Source organism: Triturus cristatus, chromosome 7 (assembly GCF_964204655.1).
Source record: "Triturus cristatus chromosome 7, aTriCri1.1, whole genome shotgun sequence".
Classification (NCBI taxonomy): Eukaryota; Metazoa; Chordata; class Amphibia; order Caudata; family Salamandridae; genus Triturus; species Triturus cristatus.
Genome location: NC_140590.1, coordinates 1,599,818,165 through 1,599,843,484, shown reverse-complemented (window position 1 = coordinate 1,599,843,484; position 25,320 = coordinate 1,599,818,165). Strand labels below are relative to the sequence as shown.

General features: G+C 44.5%; 1 protein-coding gene across 1 annotated transcript in view; it reads right to left on the bottom strand.

Moving 5' to 3' along the window:
- Nucleotides 1-25,320, bottom strand: part of PHACTR3 (phosphatase and actin regulator 3) — a 584,477-nt gene that overhangs the window by 222,535 nt on the left and 336,622 nt on the right. Inside the window, exons 6-7 of the mRNA XM_085619467.1 lie at nt 21,620-21,893; nt 18,220-18,449 (exon numbers count right to left, since the gene is read on the bottom strand). Of these exons, the coding sequence (XP_085475593.1) occupies nt 18,220-18,449; nt 21,620-21,893 (504 nt within the window). The remainder of the gene's footprint in view (nt 1-18,219; nt 18,450-21,619; nt 21,894-25,320) is intronic.

Sequence of the window (25,320 nt, the reverse complement as noted above, 5' to 3'; positions counted from 1 at the left end):
TAAAGCAACTACAAGGTAGGATTCCCTCCATGATGTGAAATTGGGTCCTTGTGAGATTGGGTCCTCTTAGTAAGTATTCAGTGACCCGCGCTTTTGCGCTTGAGACATTCAGCTGTTTATGTAGCGAGTATTTTGAATGTTTAAGTTGGCTACTATTTTCACAGGCAAGTCGCGTTTTAAACTGCAGCGGCTCCCAAGTAAGAATGCACAATGTTTTATCACTGTTTTGTGCAGTTGGTTTAACACACGGCGTGTATCTAGCCGACTAATCCGGTTTTCACTCCTCATTGTTAATGACAGTGTCGCTTTTAGCGTCCGTGTCACTTCGAGTTCTTTAATCTTTGTCACGCTTTGAGGCAACATGTTTCTCGGGTGTCACCGAGCACTTTAGCACCATTGAAAACTTTTCGTACCGGCTCATCTTCTTGGGGCATAAGGTTCACGGAGAGATTCTACACATTGAATTTTACCTTGTTATTGCACCCCGTGGTTTGGTTTAGTCATTCACTATCAGTGTACCATGCCAAGCATGTTTGATTTATATACAATAGTTTGGTCACTTTTTACATATTGTCTGGTCCTTCATGTTTGATGGCCTTCCTGTAAGAATTGTGTTCTGGTTTATATTCCAGAGGGTCCCCCTGACGAAGGGCACTCATGTTGCCCGAAATGCATCGGGATTGATGTGAATTGGATTTACTCTGACATGAATTGTTAATTCTTAAGATACTTTGATGAGGATATGTATACCCAGAAGTCTTCATGAAAAAACTTGAAAATACATTAGTTATGATGTGAATAAAACGTCTATACTACATCTCGCATAAATGTTGGGACCATATTATGATTTAATGATTACCCACTTCGTGGGATTTTGAGCTGTGCACAGGGGGACATCTCCTCTGTAGGAGATGCAACTTTGTTTACAGTTATGGTTATGTCTGACTCTCGCACCTGATCATCAATGGAGAGTTTTTTTCAGTGGAGGGAGGGAGTGGTGTACTCTGTGCTGTACCTCAGGGATGATCCACAATTACAAGCAGCAAAGCAGCAGTGGTAGGTCTCTGTGGGGCTGCCGCGCAGGTCTCCCTGAAAAAGTCAGCTTTGTTTACAATCTTGATCTGAGGAACAGTTTTAGCTCAGGTCCCAAGAATACACTCAAGTCTTGACTTTGAGAGCCCTGGCTATATTTATTGCACCCAATAAAATCTGATTGGGTATTTATCAAGTGCAATAAATACTGCATATTTCAATCTAAGTTCTTCAAAAGGGGGCATAACATGAAGATTGTATTAAGAAAGAGATTGTGTGCTTCGAGGCACAAACAGACTCAAGCTACCAATAGACGCCTTGCCTATGCATGCACAATCTTACTGCACAGCCCTGTGGCTGATGAAACTTTTCTATAAAGCAAAAGCCATCATAACGTCCAGTCAAACAAGCATTTGCAATGCAATCGGTCTCGCCTTTGGGACCTTATATGTATTAGCTATGCAGCACATTAGCCTGGGAGCTGAAACATCTACTGTTCTTTAACATGGAAGGACCAAACTGCGCGACACACCAGGCATGGGCACACATGGAGAGAAATATTGCCTTTCAGCAGGAAATGGTATTGTCCAAAGCTCTGTTTTTAATATAAAATCAGGGCCTTCAGTGGTCAGATCTCTGAAAAAACAAGATTTGAAAAAAATATTGTCTACGGGTGCTTGTGGAAAACAATTTCTATGGACTGGAATCTAGAGAATGCTTAGGTGATCCTGGTATTTTACTAAACTCTGCTGATCGTTTTCTATCAAGAAAGTTAAATAGAGACCGTTGCCAGAAAAGTTTTAAAAAACGTCTCTCGGCAGAAAGCAATTCTGGTGTTTTACTGACCTCTGCTGGTCGTTTTCAATCAAGACAGTTAAATAGAGGCAGTTGAACAGAAACAAAAAGTCCCTAAGCTGAAGCAGACAAGTCCTAGGGCTGATCTCCAGAGCCCACAAAGTACATACACATATAAGTATATAATAAGTACATACTAAAGTATATACAAGAGGTCTTGAATGTTCGACCTACAAATGACTTCATTAAACCACCCAAGCAGAACACTTGATCGCCCTCCAACTCCCACAGTCTGCATCTAATTCAGGTCCCAATGTGTGAACTAGAAAGACATCATATTGGACAAAAATGCCTTCCTCACCGAGAAACTCCATATTTTAAAGGTATATGCACAATACACAGTACATGATTCACCAGGTTCAAGCTAAAGGATTCCCAGATGGTACAAAAAGGAAACAAGTTTTCTTGGTTCAGGCCCATGGCTCTAAAATAGATTTTCTGGCTAGCCTATAATGTTTCTTCTCTTTCAAGAATTCAGGAAAGGACTGAAAGACAACCTCTGTACTATATTCCAGCCATCGACGGCTTCGTTTCTTCCTTGCCTGCTGACTCTAGCCACGGACAGCATCCTTCAGTCATGTGTGTCCCAATACCCTTACTAAAATGCATTGTATTATTTCTATGCGTATACCCGGTGCACATGAACTACACCCTCAAGGCACGTATTTTATGGTCCCTTTATCTGTTAAACAAGCTGTGCATCGTGTTCGCAAATTGTTTATAAAAATAATACAAATATAAAAATGTCTATCAATATTATTAAATAATTACAATATCAAAGTTCTTTTTAACACGTACTGCCTGCTGTAAATCCTGTAGTCTCCTGCACGTATTCTCTAAAATGTCCACTAGGTGGCAATCTTTCCACAGATTGAACAGGGGGAAAAAACCTGTTAAATCAGAAATGTCGGCAGGTTAGCAGTTCAAATCGAGTATAATTTTCATCAGTACCCGTATGCAGCGGCATTCAGCTCAATTCTTTTCTAAAATACAAGTTCGGAGGCTCCTGCTGCCAGTTAAGTTTACCCTTTTGAGTTGTCCTATATTTGTGTCTAAAGACGTGTGATGTTGTGCAGTTTCATGTCCTAGGACCAGCCAGGCCCAGCTCCTACAAAGAAGTCATCCTTGGAATCGTGGAGCTTTTGCTGACGGATAACAGAATGTGAGTCAGCCGCTGAGAGGGAGAGAGAGAATTATCAATTGCGGAAAGAAAGCTTCTCCTATATCCTGAGAAAGGTCCCAGGTTCCTAGAGACCAAAACAGGCATTTCAGCAAACCACCCTCCCTTCTTTAACATAAGTGCTTTTAGTTGAGAGGCTGACCCTGTCGAAAATACTACCCCGGGGGGCTGTCAGGATTCCATGTTTTGCAGAATTGAAATAATTGAGATGCTTCCCAGTTTTGTGATTATGGGGACAGTCGGGTAGGACTGAAGAAAGGAGAATGAGTGTACTCTGTGACAGAAGGTTGAGAGCTGCCTCAGCTATGTGCATCCCCTACCATAGAAAGTAGTTAAGAGAGGACTTCTACCTCCAGAAGGAGGCTGTGCCTTGCAAGTGGGCAAGGTATTCACTATAGAGTAGTCACTGAAGCCTCGTGGGGGTAAAACTAAATAAGAGGAATCGATAGATTCTCACACTGCAAACAAAATGCATATAGGAAGAGAGTGATTTATTTTGCACTTAAATTATGATATAAGCCTCCTGGAGGCTTAAGGTGAATATACAAGTAAAGGGAGATATTTACGAAAGAGGTCAAACAGAGCCTTCGACCCGTGTATAATATCGCATGCCTGCGAAAAGATTAAATAAATAGCAGGATGCCAGCGCGGCTCCTTCGCTAAGGCTGAGGAGCGTCGCCCCACTGCTCTCTGAGCAGTGCAAAGGAAAAATAAAATGATAATAACAGAACTTTCTTCTCATTTTATTTTTAGTATAATGGAGCCAGGTTAGGGCGGAGCTGGGCTCTTGTGAGAGGGAGGAGTGGCTGGTGCACCATAAGTGCACATGACGGTTTGGCCAGCCAAACAGTCATGCGCACTTAGCATGTTCTCCACCCGGCTGTATTGCAGAGCCTGAGTGGAGAACATGCGCAGGCTCCCACTCCATGCCTGAGGGCCAAACCAGGTCGCTCAGACCAATCACGACGCTGCTTTCATGCTGGTGCAGCTGCATCATAATTTGATATGGGATTCTGAGAGCCTGGTTGCTGCCGGGAGCCAAGAAAATAGCAAGGTCGAAGGAGAGGCGGTTACTGGCGACCAGCAGGTAAGTCTTCTTTTTTTTCTTTCCCTCCTGGCCCCCACCACCACCGTTCCCTACCAGCCACCATTGTGCTTTACACCCCCTTCAAAGCAGACCTTTTGACTAATGTTTTCATAACTAGACAAAGCCAAGGCACTATATAAAGTAAGAATTACATTCCAAACCCTCTTGGTGTGATGAGGTAGGAGCCTCTGATGCTTCTTCCGCCTCTTGGTCTGCCACAGGGGCTGCAGAGGATGTCACAAATGTTCTCTACATGGACCACATGAGTAGTTCTCCCAGTGCATATAAAGAACGCACTATTGTGAACCTCAACACCACGTAACACAAGGGGAGAGCTGGAGTTACGCCATTGCACACTTGCCACAATAATCAACAGTATAAGGCCAATTTAACGAGCCCACTTGGGATTACGAGAGGACATATCTTGATCCTAAAGTGGCAATTAGATTGGATGAGGAGGCCTCACCCACTAGACATGCTTCGTCATTGGCAACCTCATCCCACCCTGGTAAGTTGACTCACCTCATTCAGAGGGCGTTCTTTATAAAAGCTTACTGGACAAGACAGGATTCAGACACTACAAATACCTTAAAGTACACCCTGGTTACTACCTTTAATAGAGGGTATCTTAGATACAGCTAAAACTAACAAGGTGGAAGGTAAGCAGTAGCGGTCCATGGAGGGAGTTCGGTGGGGCGGTGAGGTGGGGCGGGGGAGGGGTAGGGTGGGGAAATGTAAACACCGGAATTTGGATGAACGGAGGTAAGTAAACATTTAAATAAATAAAACGAATTTCGTTGCGCGCGCTGCTTCGCATTTAGCGATGCAGCGCAAAGGAATTCCTTTTATTTATTTAAAGGTTATTTAAAGGTAAGTAAGTGCAATGTCCCAGCCATCTGTGTTAAGCCAGCATAGACATGCTGCCATATTTTAGTCTCAGCCTGTCACACAGATTAATCAATGCACCTCTACACTGACGAGTGACACTTGAAGAGCTGTGCACAGGTCTCATGAAGATAATACAGAAAAATCAACCATGCATCGAATGAGCTGTGCGTGTGGGCCATATTCGAAGTATACCTGAAAAACCAATTCTCTATGCAAAAGGCAGCAGTGGCACTGCTTAATTTGTGAAATAACGAGTGCTGGTGCCCAAAGCGCTGCTCGGAAGATCACGGTAGGCGCTATTAAATGTTAGTGCGCCAAAGAGCACGGCTGTGTGTCCTGAATCCACCTCAGGCCTCTTTCACCACTGCCAGACACCGCCCTGCCCCTTTATCTCACTCTTGCAGCTTCCTGAATTCTCCTTTGCTGGCATATTTTTTTGTCTTTCTCTTTCTCCTTTTTCCACATTTGTGTGTTTTTCTTGCTCTCAAGAATTGTCTAATGAAGAAAAATAAGTGTTGGTCCCCAAAAATCATTGCTGGTGGCCTCCACCGGCATCCACCGGTTCAAAATAAGAACTGTTGGACTTCCTAGTTAATTTAATACAGGATTCAGAGGCTGGGAGAGCTGTGTGATAGGTCCAGGGTGAACTGACCTGTTCTTCAGGAGCACTGCATGCCAGGATCGAGGTGCCAAGGAATAGCTCCAATCTAGGGACTAATATCAGAGTGAGGCTTAAAAGTGAGTGAAAATATTGCCTTAACGCGTAGTACAGCACAGTAGTTTCTAGGTGATATGCTTGGACGCTTGGACCAGCAATGCCCGCGGCACTCAAGGCCATGATGTTGGTGCTGATGGGAAGAGCAGCACGTTTGAGGCATGGGTGACTTACCTCTGGTGATCAAGGCATGGGTGCAATGTTAGTGGCAGGAGGTTGGGGTCAGGGAGGCACGTGGAGACCAAGCAGGGGAGTGGCTGGAAGGCAGAGAGCTGATTTACAGTCTGCGGCGTAAATTAAAGATGTCAGCACATTCCTTCCAAAAATAATACGTAACACATCTGATAGGTGCACCCAACAAGCAGAACCAGAAATGGAAAAGTCACCAAAGGCTCAAACCAGGCTCGAGCCAGATACCTGGCTCAGCTCATGGACCTCTTCAAGTGTCAAGCCAAAAACGAGCCACGCCTTCATGTCGCTTCTGTCTCCCACCCTCTTTCCTCAGTCGTAAGAGCCTCAACCCTCCCTGCAGCAGACGAGTGGCCTTATAGCGACCCACTCATTTTGGAGATGCGCTGGCAGTGAAGAACCTGAACAGTACTTGTCCAGTGCTTTACTGGCCTGGCTGGTATTTTCATGCCAAGACAGGTAAAAAAACATGGCGTTCCGCATTCTTGCCCCCTTGACTTATAAACTGAAGGCAACACATTGTAGATGAACCCGTGTCCATTCCAGCTGGACGTTCCTGAATGTTCATAAAGTCAATAGTAAAAGAATTGTTGTGCTGAAAAACACAAAACAGAAGATTTTATACAAACCATTATCCTTCCAGAGCCTACAAAACCCACAAAAGTACGCTGTCATCTTCACCAAGAAAGGTGGCACATCCGCCTGCTGTCTCCACCAGCAGCAGAGGTCTATGTTGCACTTGTTCATGTGCACTCTGTGCCTTCTCCCAGAACTCTGCTTTCTTAATGCATATAATGGCCTTCACTGAAGGTTTTAGGCTTCTCCTAAAGCCTCCTGACATTGCCTGTTTGTTAAGGTCCTTTGCCACCGGTGTCCTAGGACCCATCCTAATATAGCTGTGCAAACTGTGCCAAGTACACTCTTCGGCATATTTACAAAGAAATGGCACAGCACTGCAAGCATTCTAAGAGCTCTGTGATGCATCATTTAAAACATGCAGGATGCACCGTATTCACATGAATACAGCACACCCCTGTGTTTTCCCTTGTGCTGAAAAAAGCTGCCTAGCGCCAACACAGACAACCTTGCGCATGGTGCAAGCATGTCTGCGTTTCAGGGATGATTGTGTATGTGCAGGAAGGGACACCTTCCTGTGCATAAACCATCATTAATGGTGTTTTTCTCCTTCTAAGTGTGCTGGAGAATGCTGAAATAAAAGTACTTCTCCTCTTTGTGCCGATCTAACACCTGCTATTCAGTAGCATTAGGTTTTGCTACTGCCTCAGATTTACAGATCCTAGTAAATCTGGGGCCGCGTCAAACAGAAATGGGTGTTGCGGTGGAACGCCTACAGCAACACCCATTACATGCTCCTTTCACCAGTGCTTAATTAGTAAAAAACATAGTGCCGGGGCTCTCGACAGGAGGACACTAGAGCTTGCTACATCTGTTGCCCCTGGCAGCACTGCCAATGACAGCACCAACACACTATTAATCATCACACTCTTAAAAGTGTGACCATAAATACTATTACAGGCCCCCAAAGCTATAAGAATGGCTTTGGAGGCAAATACTAATAACTGGAAATTGAAATGGAAATAAAAAACAGAAGTTGTCGTGCTCGTACCTAAATTGGCAGAGACTACTACCATGTGGCAGATAGTCATAAGCCCCAGTGCTGGCAATTAAGTGCCGTTGCTGAGCACCGGAAAGCACCAGCACAAATTAAGCACTGCCTTTCACTCAGATACCTGCGTGAAAGGGTACGATATTTATCAAGCAGTGTTAAGCCACGCAAAGTGGGTGAATGCCGCTTTGTAAATATGGAGCAGGGCATTGCGTCACCGGAGCGTCCGAAAAAGTGATGCTCCTGTGGCGCAGTGCTCTTGTAAATATGCCCCTCTTTCTCCACTTCACTCCCAAATTAGCAAAGCCGAATCGTCCAAGGCGCCTCAGGGAGGTAGTGTGCGGAGTAGAGACTCAGAACTCAAACAGTCACACAATAGAGGCAGCAACATAAGGTCTACCCCAATTCTTATTTTGTTACAAAGAGAGATGTTTTGTAGTCAAAACACAACTTAATACCATGCACATGGAGTAAGCAACTTAACAGGGATGGTTTATGGGGTATATGGGGTTCTCAACAGAATGAAAACATGATGTAATCATGATTAAAGTTGAGGCGCGAGCTCAGTAACCTTCAGTGGAGCAGCCTCCTGGCGTTCTGTGACCGGTAGGCTAGTCCGCAGCAAATGACTATTCAGTTCTTGCGTAGGGATAGCAATGTTCGAAAAATCATAACATCAAACTCTGTAGCCAAAAGTTCAGTTAATGTCTCTCAAGGGTGTGGAATTATCTGATGGGGAGCACCCTTGGGATTAACAAGTGCAGTTGCACCGCTGAAGGAGGCTAAGGGCGAGCTTTTGTGCTCACCGGGTCTTGTTCAGGTAACCACACCTCCTCCTCTCCATGGTTAGTCTGTTGGCACAGCAGCAGCTCCAGGAAGACACGTCCAGCAGTCTGTTCCAAGGATCTTCCTTGTCTGGTCTGGCATGCTGGTTTAATTGCTGAAGTGCAACTAAGGTAGAGTCAGCATAGGACATCTGCGTCGTTCTCTAAGCTGGTAGCCAAATCAAGCAATCTTCACTTTGCAGTTGACTATGGTAAGTTTGACTCAACTCAGCATTCTGGTCCTGGGCATTTCACAAAACCTTTTGGCACCATCCTGTGTCTCCTCTCCTCTCCTTCAGCTTCCAGCATCACTGGCAGACTCACAGCTTCTCCTAGAAAGGCTTTCAGAAACCAGCTGATGTCTTCTGGCCTTCAGGAGACTGCCTATCGGCAATGGAAGTCCTGTACCCAGGAGCTTGTCTCCCCAGGCCGTAAAGCAGTTTGAACTGGAACCAAGTGGAGACGTTTGGGACCTACTTTTGCCCTGTATTTTAAGACATCAGTTGTGCATCCACTGTCTGAGTTTAGAAACCTGTTTGGATTGGTTTCCTTCCTTAGTTTATTTTCCTCTGCAGTGCATTCAGGTTCTTTGCACAAGCTGATGGCTTCTTATAGCAGGTAGTGACGATAATTGCTCCAAGGAGGAGGACCTACAACTTAGGAACAATAAATGTACAGTTATGCACCAAGTTATCAGCCTTCGAGGATAAGGCACTCGAAGGAAAACAAAGGAGCAAAGTGAGGTTTATGTGCAAGAAGGTGTCCCTTACTGTACATAAACAATCATCCCTGCAACGCAGGCGCCCTCGCATCATGGCACAGGAGTGTCTGTGTTGGCGCTAGGCACCTTTTTTTACCGCCAGCGCAAGGGAAACATCTCTGTTGACTTATTCTCATGCCCCAACCATTAACCATGTGGCAGTGCTCAGTAAAGACTAATCAGCTATCTCTTGCTAAAACGGATTTCCTAAAGGCAGTCCTGTTTCCATCCCTTCACACTTCTGTGTCTTGAGTTACACCCTCCTCCTCCGAAAGGCAGGGATACTCCTCCGCTGTCTGGGGCCTGTTTCACAACCTACAATGTGTGCCATGTCACAAAATCCACATATCCCATAGGTAACAGAATACATACACACTCGCCAGGGAAAGTGAGAATGGCTACTATGTGACATACATGCACAGGCACTTGACATTCACACAGGGATGTCAATGTAGGGCCTGGTCATGCCACATGTGTGGAACCTTAATCGAGCAGGCCGGTAGGCATTGCGCTCATTTCCCTGAATAGCTAAAAGGCCTGTTCAGCTATTGATCACTAAAACACAGTGCGCTGCCACTATCACTCAGTGAACATGGCCAGGGACACAGATGATAGTCTTGTGCCCAGTCAAGAGTGCTTTTGGTGCCCCTCTGTGACCTCAGAGCTGGACTTGGGTCGGAAGCAGGAGTTTGTGTGTGTTGAGGCCAAATCAAAGTCAAAATACCTGTTTCACGTGCAGTTAGGTACTGCATGCAGGGTCATACATCTTTTACCATGCCGTGAGACATTCCTGTCCCAACAGGGGGTGCATGAATGTTTCTAAGTTCCTGTTTAGAAACTATCACTTCTATTAAATGCTGTTGAACGCAGTGATACAATCTAATGTACTAAAGTGAAACACTCCCACATTTTAAAGAAATACACTGGTTGTATTGTGAAGGGGTGTTAGCATATTTTACATGATGTCTGTTGCACAGTTTACTTGCCAAATATGTTGATGGCTTTTAGAACCAATCCAAACCCTTGGCTCGGGTCTCCATATTAATTTACTGGCTTTGCTCCATATATGCAGGAGATTGCAGTACTACTAAATAATCTCAGCTCTTCGTATGGGTATTGCTTCAGATAGTCTCCCAAAAAATGTAGGACTGTTTTTAGGTCGCGCCTTAAGGCAATGCGCATGCACTGTCACTTAGGGCTCGCCTGAAGGCAGCACATATGCGCTGTCGCTTGTGATGATTTATTGTTTCTATTAAAAATAAAATTGAAAAAGAACCTTTTAGCCCGCTCATTGCTTACCATTCGTTGGCTTCATTGTCACTCTCATTTCCTTGCATCTTGGTTGGTCAGCAGCTGTAGGCTTCACTTCCTCTTCGATGGAGCATGGGCCAAGTACTAAATAATTGCTTTATTGGTGTCCATCCACTGCACACGCTGCAATTGAGGTGCTTTTTTTCCTTCGTCATTGCTTGTTTCCTTTTCCATTCTCCTTCTGATCTCTGACAACACTCCATTTTAGGGACAATAAAGGGATTTTAACCTCTTGTAAATGGTCTGTAATGCAGATTCCTATCTTGCAGATTTGTATTACTGGCAGAAGTGGGTCAGGAATGAGCTGTTGTACTGTGTGTATTAGAGAGGGTGGGATCATTGTGTATAAATCACAGAGAAAGAGGAATGTCTGACAAGCCCAGGCTTTCCGGGCCAGAGGATCCCGTGAAGGTGGTCTCTGTCAGATAGCTCCAGATGGGAATATATGACGTTACAACGCAAACAATTACAATGCTTGCCTTTACAATGCGGTTTTACATCGCAACTACCATTACAAAGCATGCCACTACAACGCATTTTTAGAAACTACCATTACAACGTATACCAGTACAATGAATACCAGTACAACGTATAATACTTTTGGGGCAACAGTGGGGTAAGTGTTGGATAGTGTAGAGGTAAAAAATACTATTCCCACTCCAGTGATTAAAACAGTAGGGTAAGTGTTGGATAGTGTTGGGGTAAAAATTACTATTCCCACTCCAGTGAGTACAACAGTAGTGTGAGTGTTGGCTAGTCTAGGGGTAAAAATACTATTCCCATGTACACCAAAACCCATACCCACCCTAAAACAAAAAAATCCCCATTACTTACCTAATAATGCATTGTAATGGCATACATTGTAATGGTATGTGTTGTACTGGCATGCATGCGTTGTAGTGACGTGCTTTGTAATGGCATGCCTTGTAATGGCATGCCTTGTAATGGCATGCGATGTAAAGGCAGTTGTGTTATAACAGCTGCGTTGTAAAGGTAGTGCATTGTAATGACTGCGTTGTAATGGTTGTTTCCCCCAGATGGAGACCAGAGGAGAAGGCCAGTTTGTAGGGGGTCTTTCAATGATGTCTCAAAGAAAGGTGCCATTTCAGAGCATTCTGACCTACTCTCAGGTACAATTTACATGAAATATCCTTTGGCTGACATGCGTATGAAAGGTGCACTGTCTGTGTAGGCATTTTCTTTGAGTTTCATTTTCCATGGAAGGCATTGTTTGGCTTTCGGGATCTATGGGTGTTTTTTTTCGTGTTGCTTTTAAGAAAAGTACGGTTTCACATTCTGCCTGCAGTGTTCGTTAGAGCACACTGCAGCACAGTTTGCTTTGTATAGAACCTTTCCTGTCTTGCAAGTGTGCCCTGCCTTTCAATGTGATGGATGTTAGAAAGCCACAGTATGGGTTTTCTCTTTAAAGTACTGCGAGACAGTGGACGCATTAACTGATATTTCAAGGTCCAAATGAACAAGATTTTTAGTGTGTCTGGACCAAAAGGTAAGGGAAACAATGACTATACAGAGGTGCGGGACTTAAAGGCAAAGAGACAGGAATGACTGCTCAATAGACTGCCTGTGCTGCAAGATGTTAGGTTCACTCTGAACGAGAGAGGAACGCTGTTTGTTTATACTTGTGTTTTTAAAATACTTTTGGGACACAGAGGGGCATATTTACTAGAAAACGTCAGAGTGCGAAGCTGCGCCAAATTTGGCAGTGCCACCCTACGACAGTTTCAAAACTCATGGATGCACTGTGCATACTACAATAAGGTGCACCCCAGCGTTTTCTCTAGCGCTAACATTAGCTGCCTAGCACCAATGCAGGCACCCTCGCACCATAGTGCAAAGGTGCCTACGATGCCGGGAATGATGGTTCATGTGCAGGAAGGTGTCCCTTCCTGGCCGTGAACAATCCATAATGGCTATTTGTTACTTCTATGTGTTCTGCATTGGGCAGCACACATAGAAGTAGCAAATCATTCTTATTCAATGATTGCTTAAGTGAAGGAAGGGACACCTTCCTGCACATAGGCAATGATTAATGGCTTTTTGCTCTTTCTATGTGTGCTGCAGAATGGCTTAATGCCGCTTTGTAAATATGGAGTTGGGGATAACCCACCAGAACACCGCTAAAAGTGACGTTCTGGTCACGTTATCCCCTTGTACATGTGCCCCAATGTGTATACATCTTAGAGGTTTCCCACTTTTCCTTGCGCTATACAAGCCTGAAATTATAGTAGACATGGCATAACTTGATGAAAGTAAACACCCCTAGGCTCCGTCACAGTCTTGGAGCAGTGATAAGTCGAAGGGATTTTTGGGGTAATTCGCCTCTGGTTGTCCTCTTTCTATTCACCAAATCTAATTTCTTTTCAATTAATTGTATGTAAGTATAACAGGTTGTCGCGGTAACAGAAACAAGCACTTTATTAAACATCCAGGTCGATAAACGTATGTACGAGTTCTGGCGTTGTTGGTTTGCAAACACGGAGTGTGTGCTTGTTGTCACCCTGTGCAGGTTGGCCTTTCTTTTTCTTTCTTTCCTTCGTGCCTCTGTACAGAGGGATTGGCACCATAGAGTCCATGTTGACGGCATTATTTCGGCTCACTTAAGGTGGACTCTGAATGAAGACAAGCATTGGCAAGCTTTTAGCCATGTCGCACAGGCAGGGCTGGCTTTTGACATGGGCGAGCTGGACCCAGGCCCAGGGCGCCAAGCATCAGAGGGGTGAAAGAACTGTCTGTAAAAGGTCCTGCAAACAGCAACCTGGCTCCAGTAATTCCATTTGCAGAGTTTTTAATAGTTTTTAACGTGCTGCAGTCACTGCTTTAAGCACCCTATTACCCCCCTATTTTGCCCTTTAGTCTACCTCTCACACACTGCCGCCACACATCAACACCCCCTCCCCTTCCCAACAAACAACTTCCAAGCAGTCTGAAGGAGCAAAGCTGTGGGTGATTAAGGTGTGCTGGGAGAGGGTTGGAGATGTGTGTTCAGAGACAAGTCACTGCCTTGATGTAGCTAGCCAGGGACTGACCTATGAAAAAAGGCTGCCGCCTCATTTTATTCACCAGCAGTAGCGAGGGTGGCCCATTTCTTTCCACCTGGGGCGCTATTGGAGCAAGGGCTGGTCCTGCGTTTAGGAGGCCGGCTGCTGTGTAAAATGACTGAAAGTGTAGAAGACAATAAGCGCTATGATGCAACCCGCCCTAGCCACGTCATCTTGCTTTTTTCTTTCTTTCCGTCTTGTTGCACAGCAGCTACGCTGCTGTAAACATGGCAAAAACAATTTATCCAAGACAATAGGTCTCGCATAGGCGAGACCTAGTGGCTGTGCCAATACCTGTGTACTAGTGGCCATACTGTAAACCACACTGACTAATCTATGTCCAGGTCATGAACACACAACTGTCACTTACCAGAAATAATTTTTGGGTACATGTCCATTTGCTTGACCAACTTTTGTTTTAGCAAAACAGTTTATTGAAGCCCAGTCCAGCACCAATGGGAAGTCTCCTACTCATAACCATACCCATGATCTGGCACTTGCAGAATACTGGGGCCCCCGGTTGAATCTCTTTCAGACTTTAGGAGGCAGCATTCATGCTTTACAAGGATGCCATGGTGTGCAAGCAGCAGTACCACTTCCACATATTCACACCTCCCCAGCTGAATCTGCACAGTGGCAGCTCTTGCCCTATCTCCATTCAGCTTCAGTGTGCTGCAGGGGATATAGCTGTCCCAAGGGGGTGGGATGTACAGAGGGATCATTATCCACCAGGCCTCACACTTCTCAGCCACTGCTCTCCTTCAGCAACGTATATTTATATATTTTTAATTGAGAGTTACTCATTGGATGGGGACCAGACGCCATGTATGTCCTTTTCCTTGAGTTATATTTTTTAATACTTATCAACTGATGCTGCTTATCGCACCTGAGCAAAATGAAGGAGTATGCATAGGGATTCGCATTAAGGCATGTAGGGGCAGATTTACAAGAAAGTGAAGCATCTGTAGAGATGCTTCACTTTCCCTGCGCCACCCTGAGAAACCCTTGCGCCACCATGGATGCGCTGTATTTACAATATGGCGCACCTTGGCGCAAGGATTGACAGATGCGTCAGAAATTCTGATGCATATTTTGGGGCAACAGTCACGCATTGCTGGAGTCGTATCGCAAGCACAACGCAACTCCAGCAATGCATCTTGAGGCCTCTTCCCACTATTCCTTACGCCTCTTCAAGCAGGCATAAGCTTTGGCGCAGTGACGTCCTAGAATTGACGCAGTAAAATCTTGTAGATTTCACTGCGTCACTTTTACGAGGCTTTCCTGCGTGGGAACGCCTACCCTGCATACATTATACTTGACGCAGGTATAATGTGACGCAGGGCTTTACAATGTAACACATCTCCCTAGATGTGTCATTTTGTAAATGGGCTGCATTTTTTACGCTGACGCAACGGCAGCGCAAAAGTGTAGCAAGGGACTTGTAAATCTGACCCTAAGTTCTGGCAGTAACTTCTAACAAACCTGGTAAAGGAGTATGAGGGAATCTACGGTTGATCATGACCAGAGGACAGGCTCTCTGCCCTTATCGCCTCCACAGTAGCAACTGCTATATAATGGAGTCCATTCAAGCTGATGGGGATGCAGCAGGAAGCACTGTGGGACTGTTTTGGTTCCTAGGAGCACTGTGGATGGTGCCCGTCATTTACTAAGGTGGAACAATTGTATTGCTGCCCTCCGGTCCAGGGTTCGGTGCATCAACCTTTTCAGCTTTCATGAGAATTAAGTGTGCAAAAAGAACAATTGATGGACAGAATGCTGATCAATGTCAAACATTCACCCCAGGACAGAGATCTGGGCCTAAATCAATCGTTTTTTTGCTCCCCATGCCATGCCAGTTTAGAGAAAGTGCATGAGAATGGAGATAACACACTTTTTGCACCTGGCAAGTCTTGGCTGATATACAGATTGAGCCTGCACCAGAAGTAAAGGCTCGATTTGCATATGAGATGATTGATCCGACCTGCTAATAGCAGAGGGCAAAGAGATTGTTTCCCTCTAGGACACAGCAAGGTGTGATTCACCAAGCTACTTCCTGCCAAGAAGCTCAGTGGCACTTTGCAAAAAGTAAAAATAAGCCTCAGTGTCCTCAAACAATTGTGACCACTCAATTACATTAAATCAAGGATGCCAAAGTCCTATTATCTATGATACACCCCAAAGAAAACCATCATCAACACAAGTTCCCAAAAAGAGCTATCAGCTCATGAAATGCCCGTATGTGGTCCACTCTTGGAATGGACCAGCAGTAAAAGCCCATGACAAATACGAAATACCAGCATTTGTACAGTGCACAGCTACCTCCGGAGAGGTGCCACGGCACTGGGGGCCGTCGGGAAGATTAAGCAAGCTATTGCCCAGAGTCACATGGTGCTGGGCTAACCTGCCGCCGGCGATAAGACCCTGAACCCCGTGGTACGGAGTCAGGCACCCTGGACGCTGCGCCACACCTCTTCCACACTTGACATGAACCTGAGGACATCAGCTTTTGACCATCACCTTAAAATCGACTTCATTGTCTTATGTTCACAAACTACCACAGTGATACACACCCAGTAGCAAGTTTACTAAGACATTGCTCCGAATCAGAGTCATCCAAACTGAAGTAAATTGGCACAAAGTCTGGGAACTGTATTCACTTTCCAGCACAAAATGTATTTTGTTCTTGAAAGGTGCCCTTTTCTGAGCGCAGATTGTGTTTTGTGCTGCTTTGTGTCACTGGGGCATTGTGTGGGTGGGCCTTGGATGGATCAGTGTGAGTACTCTTAGTTTTTGATGCAAAGTCTTTCTACTAAGATAGTAGGCTTGGGCTTTGTATAAAAAAGAATGCCTCCTTGAAGCTCAAAGTTGGAAAAAGGTTTTAATTTCTCCAAGCATTCCATACATTGCATCTGTGCTGCACTGTACAGTGCAAATCCAGCATGTGGAAGGTTATAGAATTTGTCTGGGCATAGGATTTTGTATTGGAACGGTAAACGTCAAGTACAAAACCTATGCTTGGCATCACTCACACACACACAAATTGCATCATAGAGCGAAGGTTGTGCATTGTGCTAAGTACCCTGTTTGTGCACCAGAGCAAGGAATGAGAGCAACACCAGGCCATTTTTATGTTTTGCCTGAGACAGCACATTCAAGACATATTGTTAGCTAAAAGGGAGCTTAGAGCCCGCCCATTGCTTACCAGTGGTTGGCTTCATTGTCACTCTTATTTGCTGGCTCCTGTTTGGTTATCACGTGCCGGCTTCGACTTCCTCTTCATGTGTTTCTCCCTCCCTGGAGCATGGCCAAAGTACTGCTTCCTTTCTTTGTGAGTGCCCTTCTGCTGCTGCCGCTTTCTGGCCCAGGCTATATTTTTCTTCAACTTTCAGCACTCACTAAGAGTGCATGTGTTTGCAGGCCATCTCCCCTCCTCCCCCACTCTCTCTCTGCATTATTGTTTGTCCTGTCCCACTCATCCCACATTGTTGCCCCATCGTTGTTGCTTGGCCTGTTCCCCTCCATGTCCCCCATTGTTGCTTGTCCTATTCATCCCTCCCACTGTCATTGCTCTCACCCAGTCATTGCTTTCCAGGTCCCCTACTTCCTCCCATGTTGTTGCATGACCTACTGTGGTGCTGCCAGCGCTGACCACATCATAGACCATTTTTCCTCAATGTTAGATTTTTCCTAACTTTTAACCTATTTCCCCTCCTCAGTTGTTGCGTCCCCCATCCCCTCCCCCTTCTGCATTGTTTCCCTGTTGTCGTTGCTTGCCCCGGCCCCTTCCCCCGCATTGTTACTTACTCGTTTTCCCATTCCCCTTCCCCTTGTTGTAGCCTACCTGTCCTGCTGCCCCCCTCTCCTTCATTGATCGCCCAGTCCACCACTCCCTTGCCCCAGCGGTTACTTGCCCCGTATCCCCCACCCCATGTTACCTGCCCTGCTCTTCCCTCTACCCATTGTCTTTTGTCCCACCCCCTCCTGCCAGAAAAAGAAGCTCTATGAAACTGACAGGTTTGGCTGCATTATAGCACTTCTTATCCTGCCTTTTAGCCAGCTGCACAGCTGCTGTACTGCTGTACAACATGGCTTAAACACATTGACAAAACCAATAGCTCTTACATAGACGAGACCTATTGGCTTTGCCAATGTTTGTTGGTAATTATGGGCCTGGAATGCTTTCTTCCTTTTGGGCAATGCTGTGCAGCAATTTTGGTTGCTCTGCCCCTTAATGCCAATAAGCCGTATGGTACCAGTTAATCAAATATCTCAAGTACCTTCCATTCATGAACTGCTCCCAGTTCTATTCACTCTTGAAATGCATCTATTCCCACCAACCAATGACCATTAACTCATGAAATACTTCCACAACCACCCATCCTAGAGCTACACCCATTGAAGTCAACTCATTAACTTAACCTAGCACCATCAGCCATAGAAAACCAGCTCATAAAATGCCTGAAGTGCCTTCCATTCGTCAATTTCCCCCAGTAACATACACTAATGAAATGCATCTAGGCCCAGCAATTAACTTAACAGTTTTCAGGTCATGAAATGCCCCAAACACTTCAGTTTCTGAATTGCTTCCATTGACGACTCATAAATGCACCCCATGCCATCAACTTCAACCCATCATCTCATGAAATGTGCCCATTAAATCATTGTTCCTGTTGCCACACTATATCTTCTCACCAGAAATGATAGAGTCGTTCAGGAGCTCTTCATCCTGATATAGCAGAGCACAGTCTGTAAGGCCCGAATCCCTGATCAGGTTCTCTTTGTTTTCATCAGACTCTTTGGCTGAGATCCATTTGTTATCAGAATCCAAGTCATAGCTAAGTAAGTTCTCCTTGTTACGCTCTATACTGGAGGTCCGTGACGTGCGGAAATCCACCCTCCTTTTTGGCGAAGCCCTGTTGAAGCTGGAAAAGAAAGCATGTTGTATTCATTATTCAGACGTTGAAAATGTTGACTACATATGAAGCATGGCTCATGTGTTTTGGGAAACGTTTGAATAATTCCTCATTTTCTTACATATGTTTCCATGACTTTTCAACCAAAAATAATATGCAATTTAAAATAGGGGCCAAGTCCTCTATGTCACCCAGATCCTGCGAAAATCCCAGTTGGTCACCTATGTAACATCCACCCCACATCTGCAGCACACAAATGACTACGCCACACACGGAGCTCTGTAGTACACGTCTTTATTCTTCGGCCTGCAATCTTTATCAGAACGCACTGCTTCATAGACTTTATTGACCACACGCAGACATACCCAAATACCTCCCAACTGATTACGTAACTTCGTAAGGAGTCTGCCTAGGACCACAAGGTTTCTACTGCACATGATCACATGACACTACAACCTAGATCCTACAAAGATTTAGTGGGCCCCTCTCAAAAACTGCCCTTCTCCTGGGCCTCAAGCTGGGTCTAATTGGGCCATCCATGATGAAGATTCTGGCTCAAATTCTGACCAATTCATTGTCTTCTCAGTTGAGACTGACAGCAAGCAATTCACTCATGTAGGGCCTAGACTGAGGCAAACACTTCACAGTCCAAACTGGACCGGGGATGCAGATTAATTGCTGGAAAGAAGGCACTGTGACTTAAGTGATTGCCTCTAACTTCTGCTAACTACAAGTTTCAATCCAGATAAGACAACACAGTCTTCCATCTTTTCGATGTTGGGAAATAAGAGTGCCATCAAACTGGGCAATGCAGACGCCTGTTTTCAGAGCATTTGGGAAAAGTGGCTGTGCGGTGAGAAGAGGTGTTTATACAAAAAACACATGGCTATTTTAATAAAGTCGTTGTTTAGTAGACCCACAGGATAAGATTGATTTTCAATCATTGCTCAATTTGCAGGGTTCAAACCAGGGATCGGAAGGAGAAGCATTGCTGATACAAATTCTGGATAAAAGAAATTTGAGAGGAATACTTCTCATTGGACCACACTCCCTGATGGCAGAGTTCAGTCCAGTGTTGTGCGTCACCTTGTGTTTACAGCAGATGCTTCTCTCTTTTCAGTGGTGAAGCTCTGTAGGAACGAGTGTGTTGTACCACACCACTTAACATTTAATATTGTCCTACGACAATGTGAGAGCAGAGTATCAACGAACACAATGCCGTCAAGGAAAGCATATATAGGGAGGTGTGGATATACTATCCCCAACTCCTCATCTACTTACCTTGTTGAGAATATATATATATATATATATATATATATATATATATATATATATATATATATATATATATATATATATACACACACACACACACATATATGATATATATGTATTTATTAAAAAATATATAGGTATATATATTTGTGCTACAATATTGAATGCAGAATATCAACTATTTAAAATTGTCAAGGCAAGCATGTATAGGGAAGTGTAGATTTACTTCTATCAACTCCTCATCAACTTATCATGATGGTGTTGTTGTGTGCAGATTTAGATTCCTTATACAGGTTTCCCGATTTATGCCCTTATATAGGTACAATTCACATTGCCCTTATTTGGACATAGAAATCTGGCCCTTATTTAGACATTGTCCGTACAAACCAAATACAGGCATGGCCACCTACATCCGTCCATCCACGTCACAACGAATTCTTGGAAAACCAGACCCTTAAGCATTTAGAAATTTCCCTCAGCTTGAATATTGATTTCTCCAAGAAATGCATGAACATCTATTCCTTAGGGGTTCATTCATGACGTTCCTCTGCCCGACTTTTACATCAATACTGGCATTCCTAGACACCTTCAAAGTATAAATATACCAGCACTTGCCCTGGCAAATTGCGGTTCCCGGAGGATTCGATCCAACTCAGACTACGCGGTTCGCCACGGCAAGTTCGGAAGGAGATCGAGTTCCAGCCTGATGCGCTGACCTGATGATGCCATCCTCCTCGCAGAGAATCCAGCTCCAGTTCTCTTGGACTTCCCTTGCGGGAGGTTAGACTATCGAGTCCAGAAAAGAGATTCCAACCTCTCTCATTCTCAGGTATGGAGCTGACTAGAACTTAGAGAAACTTTCGGCAACTCTTGGCTAAACTAAAATATAGCTAGCTATACTTTAAAGACAGCACCTACTTCAAACCTCGTACTGCACTTAGGTTAGGTACACTGGGGTAGAACAATTTCAAAGCATCAGATGAGTATCACATTTTAGCATTATGTTATTTATGTATGTATTTTGATTAATATATGTCATAGCTACAAACCATGCTATTGCAGTATTATTTTATCTTACTGCTAACCTCGTACATATTGTACATCGCAGTCTGTCTTACGATTGTAGCAATTCATATCTCTTGCATGAGAAATAAGACTGTTTTATAAACCCTATTATTGAAACGCCCGTCCCTCTATTTCTGTGCAACTCTGTAGAAACGAAGCATGCACGATTGACTGAGTCAAACTGTTATCTATTGTTTCCACGATTCTGAGACTGTTCAGATTCTAAAGGGAAACAAAGTTGTCATGTCTATGTGGTTGTCAGAGACTAATCCCTTCTTGTATATTCGAGAAGTTTCTAGTGAGCTCTGAGTTAGCTGGCACACACAAGTAATTAAGTTTAATATACTCGATAGAGACATACTGACCTCAGTCCTATGTCAAATCTATAGTGTATATTATTCCAATGCGCAGAGCCTATCAGGGATATAGGAACTACACTACAGTGTGTATATAATCCTGCAGTAATATTGAGTGCAGGATACCAACCGCACACATATTGTCAAAATGTAGATATATATTTGTGAGTATAGATGTACTGTTCTCTGCCCCTACTCCATGTCAACTCCATATCAAGGTACCTTGAGAATGGTAATTCTGCACTTACCTAAATATGCTCACCTTATTGATATGATGATGGTTGATATTCTGCAGTGGAAATTGTTCCAGGGTGATCTATATCATCAAGGTATCTAGATACGGCGACCTATATATATATCTATGCTTTCCTTGACGATAAATTGGAGTCTCAATTAAGCCACAGTAATGAAGGAGGTTCTTTGCTCATCTATGGAAGCTTTACTCTGGGAGAGGACAGCCCGGCCATGCGCTGATCTACGTACCTATCCTGCCGGTGCTTGGAGGCCAGTGCCCGATGGAGCTCCTCAATGACTCTGCTAGGAGGTAAAGGCAGGTGGATAGCAGCTAGGTGAGGAGACCCCGTCGGTGTTGGGTACTGCCCTCTCATTGACTGTCCCACAGGTTCAGAACCTTTATGTGCAGAGGGTTGGAAGATGTTCATGTGCCCTGAGACTTGAGAGGAAGCCAAAATGACGGAATTCTTCAGGAGCGTGGAAGGGGGGGATTTGATGATCACATCATCTTCTTCATTTACAACTGAAAAAGGAAAGAGATTGAAAAATATATCTTGTACTAGTGCTAATAAATGAAAAAGCTGAAAACAATCCATAAGTACATGCTGAGACTTTTCCAGGTGTTATACAGTTTTGTCAGACGGCCAATGAGATAGTTCGGCATAGCGAGGGTTCACTTTGTCAACCCCTAAATTTGCAGAAAGTTTAACATACATGCGTAAAATTTCTTCTGAAATTCAATGAATGTCAATTTTCAAACATGTATTTAGTGTGGACATCCCGAACAACTGATTAGATATTACTACTTGCTGGGCCGAAGAATGTCACAATATCATAGGCCTGTTGTTTTCAGTCAAGTGGCTAGGAGAAATCTTTTGAGGTTTCAGTTAACCAACCATATAGCCTTAGAGCACTCAGTAGTGGGCTATACAAGCCATTAAAGGGATTCTCTAGTGTTAACGGCTCGATCAGAAGGCGAGGGTCTTTAACAAGGGAGCTGGCCTTTAATGGCCAGTAGAGCTCGCTATGGGTGGCTCTAAGTCTATTAGAACATTTCGCCAGAATTGGGGCAGAATTAGGGCAGAATGTTCTAATTTGTAAAACAAAAGCCTCACGAAGCCCAAGGGGGTTAAAAGCTGTTGCTGTGATCAAACATTGGGATGTTTATGCTCCTGGCTTCTACCAGCCATTAGTAGCCTCGAGCACTCTATTGTCTTCAATGGACCACTCAATATTCCAAAGTGCTAATAAAGCATAAATCATCAATCTCAATCACCCATAAGATACTCTTTCACACCATTACTTGAGAAACTTTCAAAACAAAGATAACGTTTGGTAGATCATAATAGATTTATTTTTCAAGCGTTGTAGGAAAGGTGTTCGACATTGAAGGAAAGTAGTTCAGAACATAAAGGATGGCTTGTTATGTAAAGGAAGTAAAATGTAAAGAAGGTAAAACATGTAACTCTCTTATCTGTGTCTTCCTAAAGAAATACACCATTTGGTGGAATTGATACCACCTTACTCAGGACAACTTGTACAAAACTGCTTATTGATTTGCAGTTGGTGGCGGATGAAGTCCACGCAGCCCAGGAATTCTGACCCTAGGTATGTCATCTAATTTCAGCAAATCATGAAGGATTTCTGACTGCACCCTAAGTTTCCACTTCCTATAATCCACCTAAGATCCTAACTTGTGAACCACTAGGATTAATAGAGAAGCTGCTGGCGGACAATGCACCTGGGGGGCTGAAAGTAATCTCCATGTAGGGACATCGGGTGCAATTGAAATGAATGCTAAACAACAAGAAACCGTTGGGATACACCTAGTGTGGTCTATTCAGTAGACCATATTGCCCCATTCTCTCTGTAAGGAATTTCCATCACGTTAACGGATGGGTGGGTTATTGCATATCTAATTAGTTGAGGACAGTGCTTAATTTGAGCTGGTGGTTTGCAGAGCTCAGCACCAGAACTTAATCATCAACACCAGCACTTTCCAAGATTACCAGGTAAGGACACACACATTTATGGGGAGACTCGAACCTGGTTCCCTAGCTTTGATGTCAGCAGCTCTGGACATTTTGGCACGTCCTGTTCTCGCTTTCATGATCAGTAGTTGGTTCTGCTTTAGGCGGCACTAACAGGAGTAATGGGCTGGTGCAAGCTGCCTCCTGACAGCCCCGGCACTCATGTTTCTACAAATTAACCACTGGTTGAGGACCCTTTTTCTCTACATTCACGTCAGACTGTGAATATGCCTTTGATCGATGCTTTGATGGGAACACCTTTACTTTTCCAGTGCTGGCCAGTCCAGACCGAACAATTGCAAAAAGGAAGTGAACAGTCTACGTGTAAAGTAACGTTCACCAAAATGGCAGCTAACATTCCTAGCCCCATCTTCTCCAGTACTCTCTTTAATCTAGAAGATCGGCCTGAGTGTGTACTTCGGAGCACCACCAATGTATGGGAGCGAGGGAAGACCTCTCTTTCACTCCTATTTGCCTGGGTGTAATTAGATCATGGAATAAATGGTGTTAGGATGGAGAAGAGGGAGACCGAGAGAGGAGAAGAGAGGCGGAGACAAGTATGGGAGTGATGGCAAGAGGGAAGAGGACAGATGTAGATTAAGGATGAGGCCTAGAGAAGGCAGTGGGAGAAGTACAATGGTGAGGATCTGGTGGCAGCAGGAGAGTGAGAGGATTCAAAAGGTGGGGAGCAGTAGTGTAAGAGGTGTTGGAAGCAAGACTACACATGGAGAGGAAGGCTATTCTTGAAAGAAGATGGTAAGCATAGGTGAGAAGGAGAACCGGTAGAGTTGCACAGGATAGGAAGGAGATGAGGTGGGAAAGTTGAGAGAGGGCAAGGAAAGATTCTCATGAAGCGGTGATTTCTGAACACATTTGTATCACTCCAGGCGTGCTTGGTTACAGGGTCTAGATGCTGAGATGTATGAGAAGGTAGAGGTGTAAGCCTCCAAAAGGATGGATTAAGTTGCATGCCTCAAAGTGTTAGAAGGGAGCAGCAAGTGAAAAGCAACCCTAGAAAGGCATAACCTAGGACAATAAGGAATTGATTTAGTGGGTCCCTCAGGAGAGAGGAGGAGCAAGGTACTGAAGCACATTTAGAGACAGATGGGTCTTTAGTCTATGAGGTCTTCCCAGGACAGAAGAACAAACCATGGAAAGTGGTGGATTTGTAGTCACCAGGAAATTAATCCTACAAAGTCCTACAAAGACTGAGGAGGAGCAAGCCACAGGAATTGGTGATAGTTAAGGGCCAATAGAGAGATGCCTACATAAAGTGTCTGGGAGCATCGCTGCTGAACAGAAAGGGTAGTACTATGGAGGCAATTAATTGCTTGGGGGGTAGATGTGTTGATGGTGTGGTGCCACGGCCAGGGCGACTGATGCTGGAACCTGGGGCTCACGGTTCAATCCCTGGCACCGGCGGCAGGTCAGCCCAGCACCATATGACTCTGGGCAATAGCTTGCTTAATCTTCCCGACGGCCCCCAGCACCCGAGATGCCTTCGGGTAGCTGTTCGTGCTTTACAAATACTGGATTTATTATTTATTATTATGGTAACACAGGCATCACAGAGCAGTCCCTTGTCGGAGCGTGTCTGTTTCTCAGTGTGCGGTTTTTGTTTTCCCCTCAAAATACAACCACTCGCTCCCACACATGTACACACACTCAATCACACACTGACATTTCTGGGAAATGATAATGCTTACATGATTCCTACTTGTCATGTAAAGGGCCAAAAAGAGCCCGCCCGTTGATCATACACTAGACCTCCACATCTTGGTGGCATGCTTCATCATTGGATCCTTCTTGTTGGGCTACAGAACAGAGCATGCCGCAACCTACGGGTTACCTGGGAGCACTTATAGGTGTAAAAATGGATTGATGAATCAGTATTCATCAATCCATGTTTACACCCATACT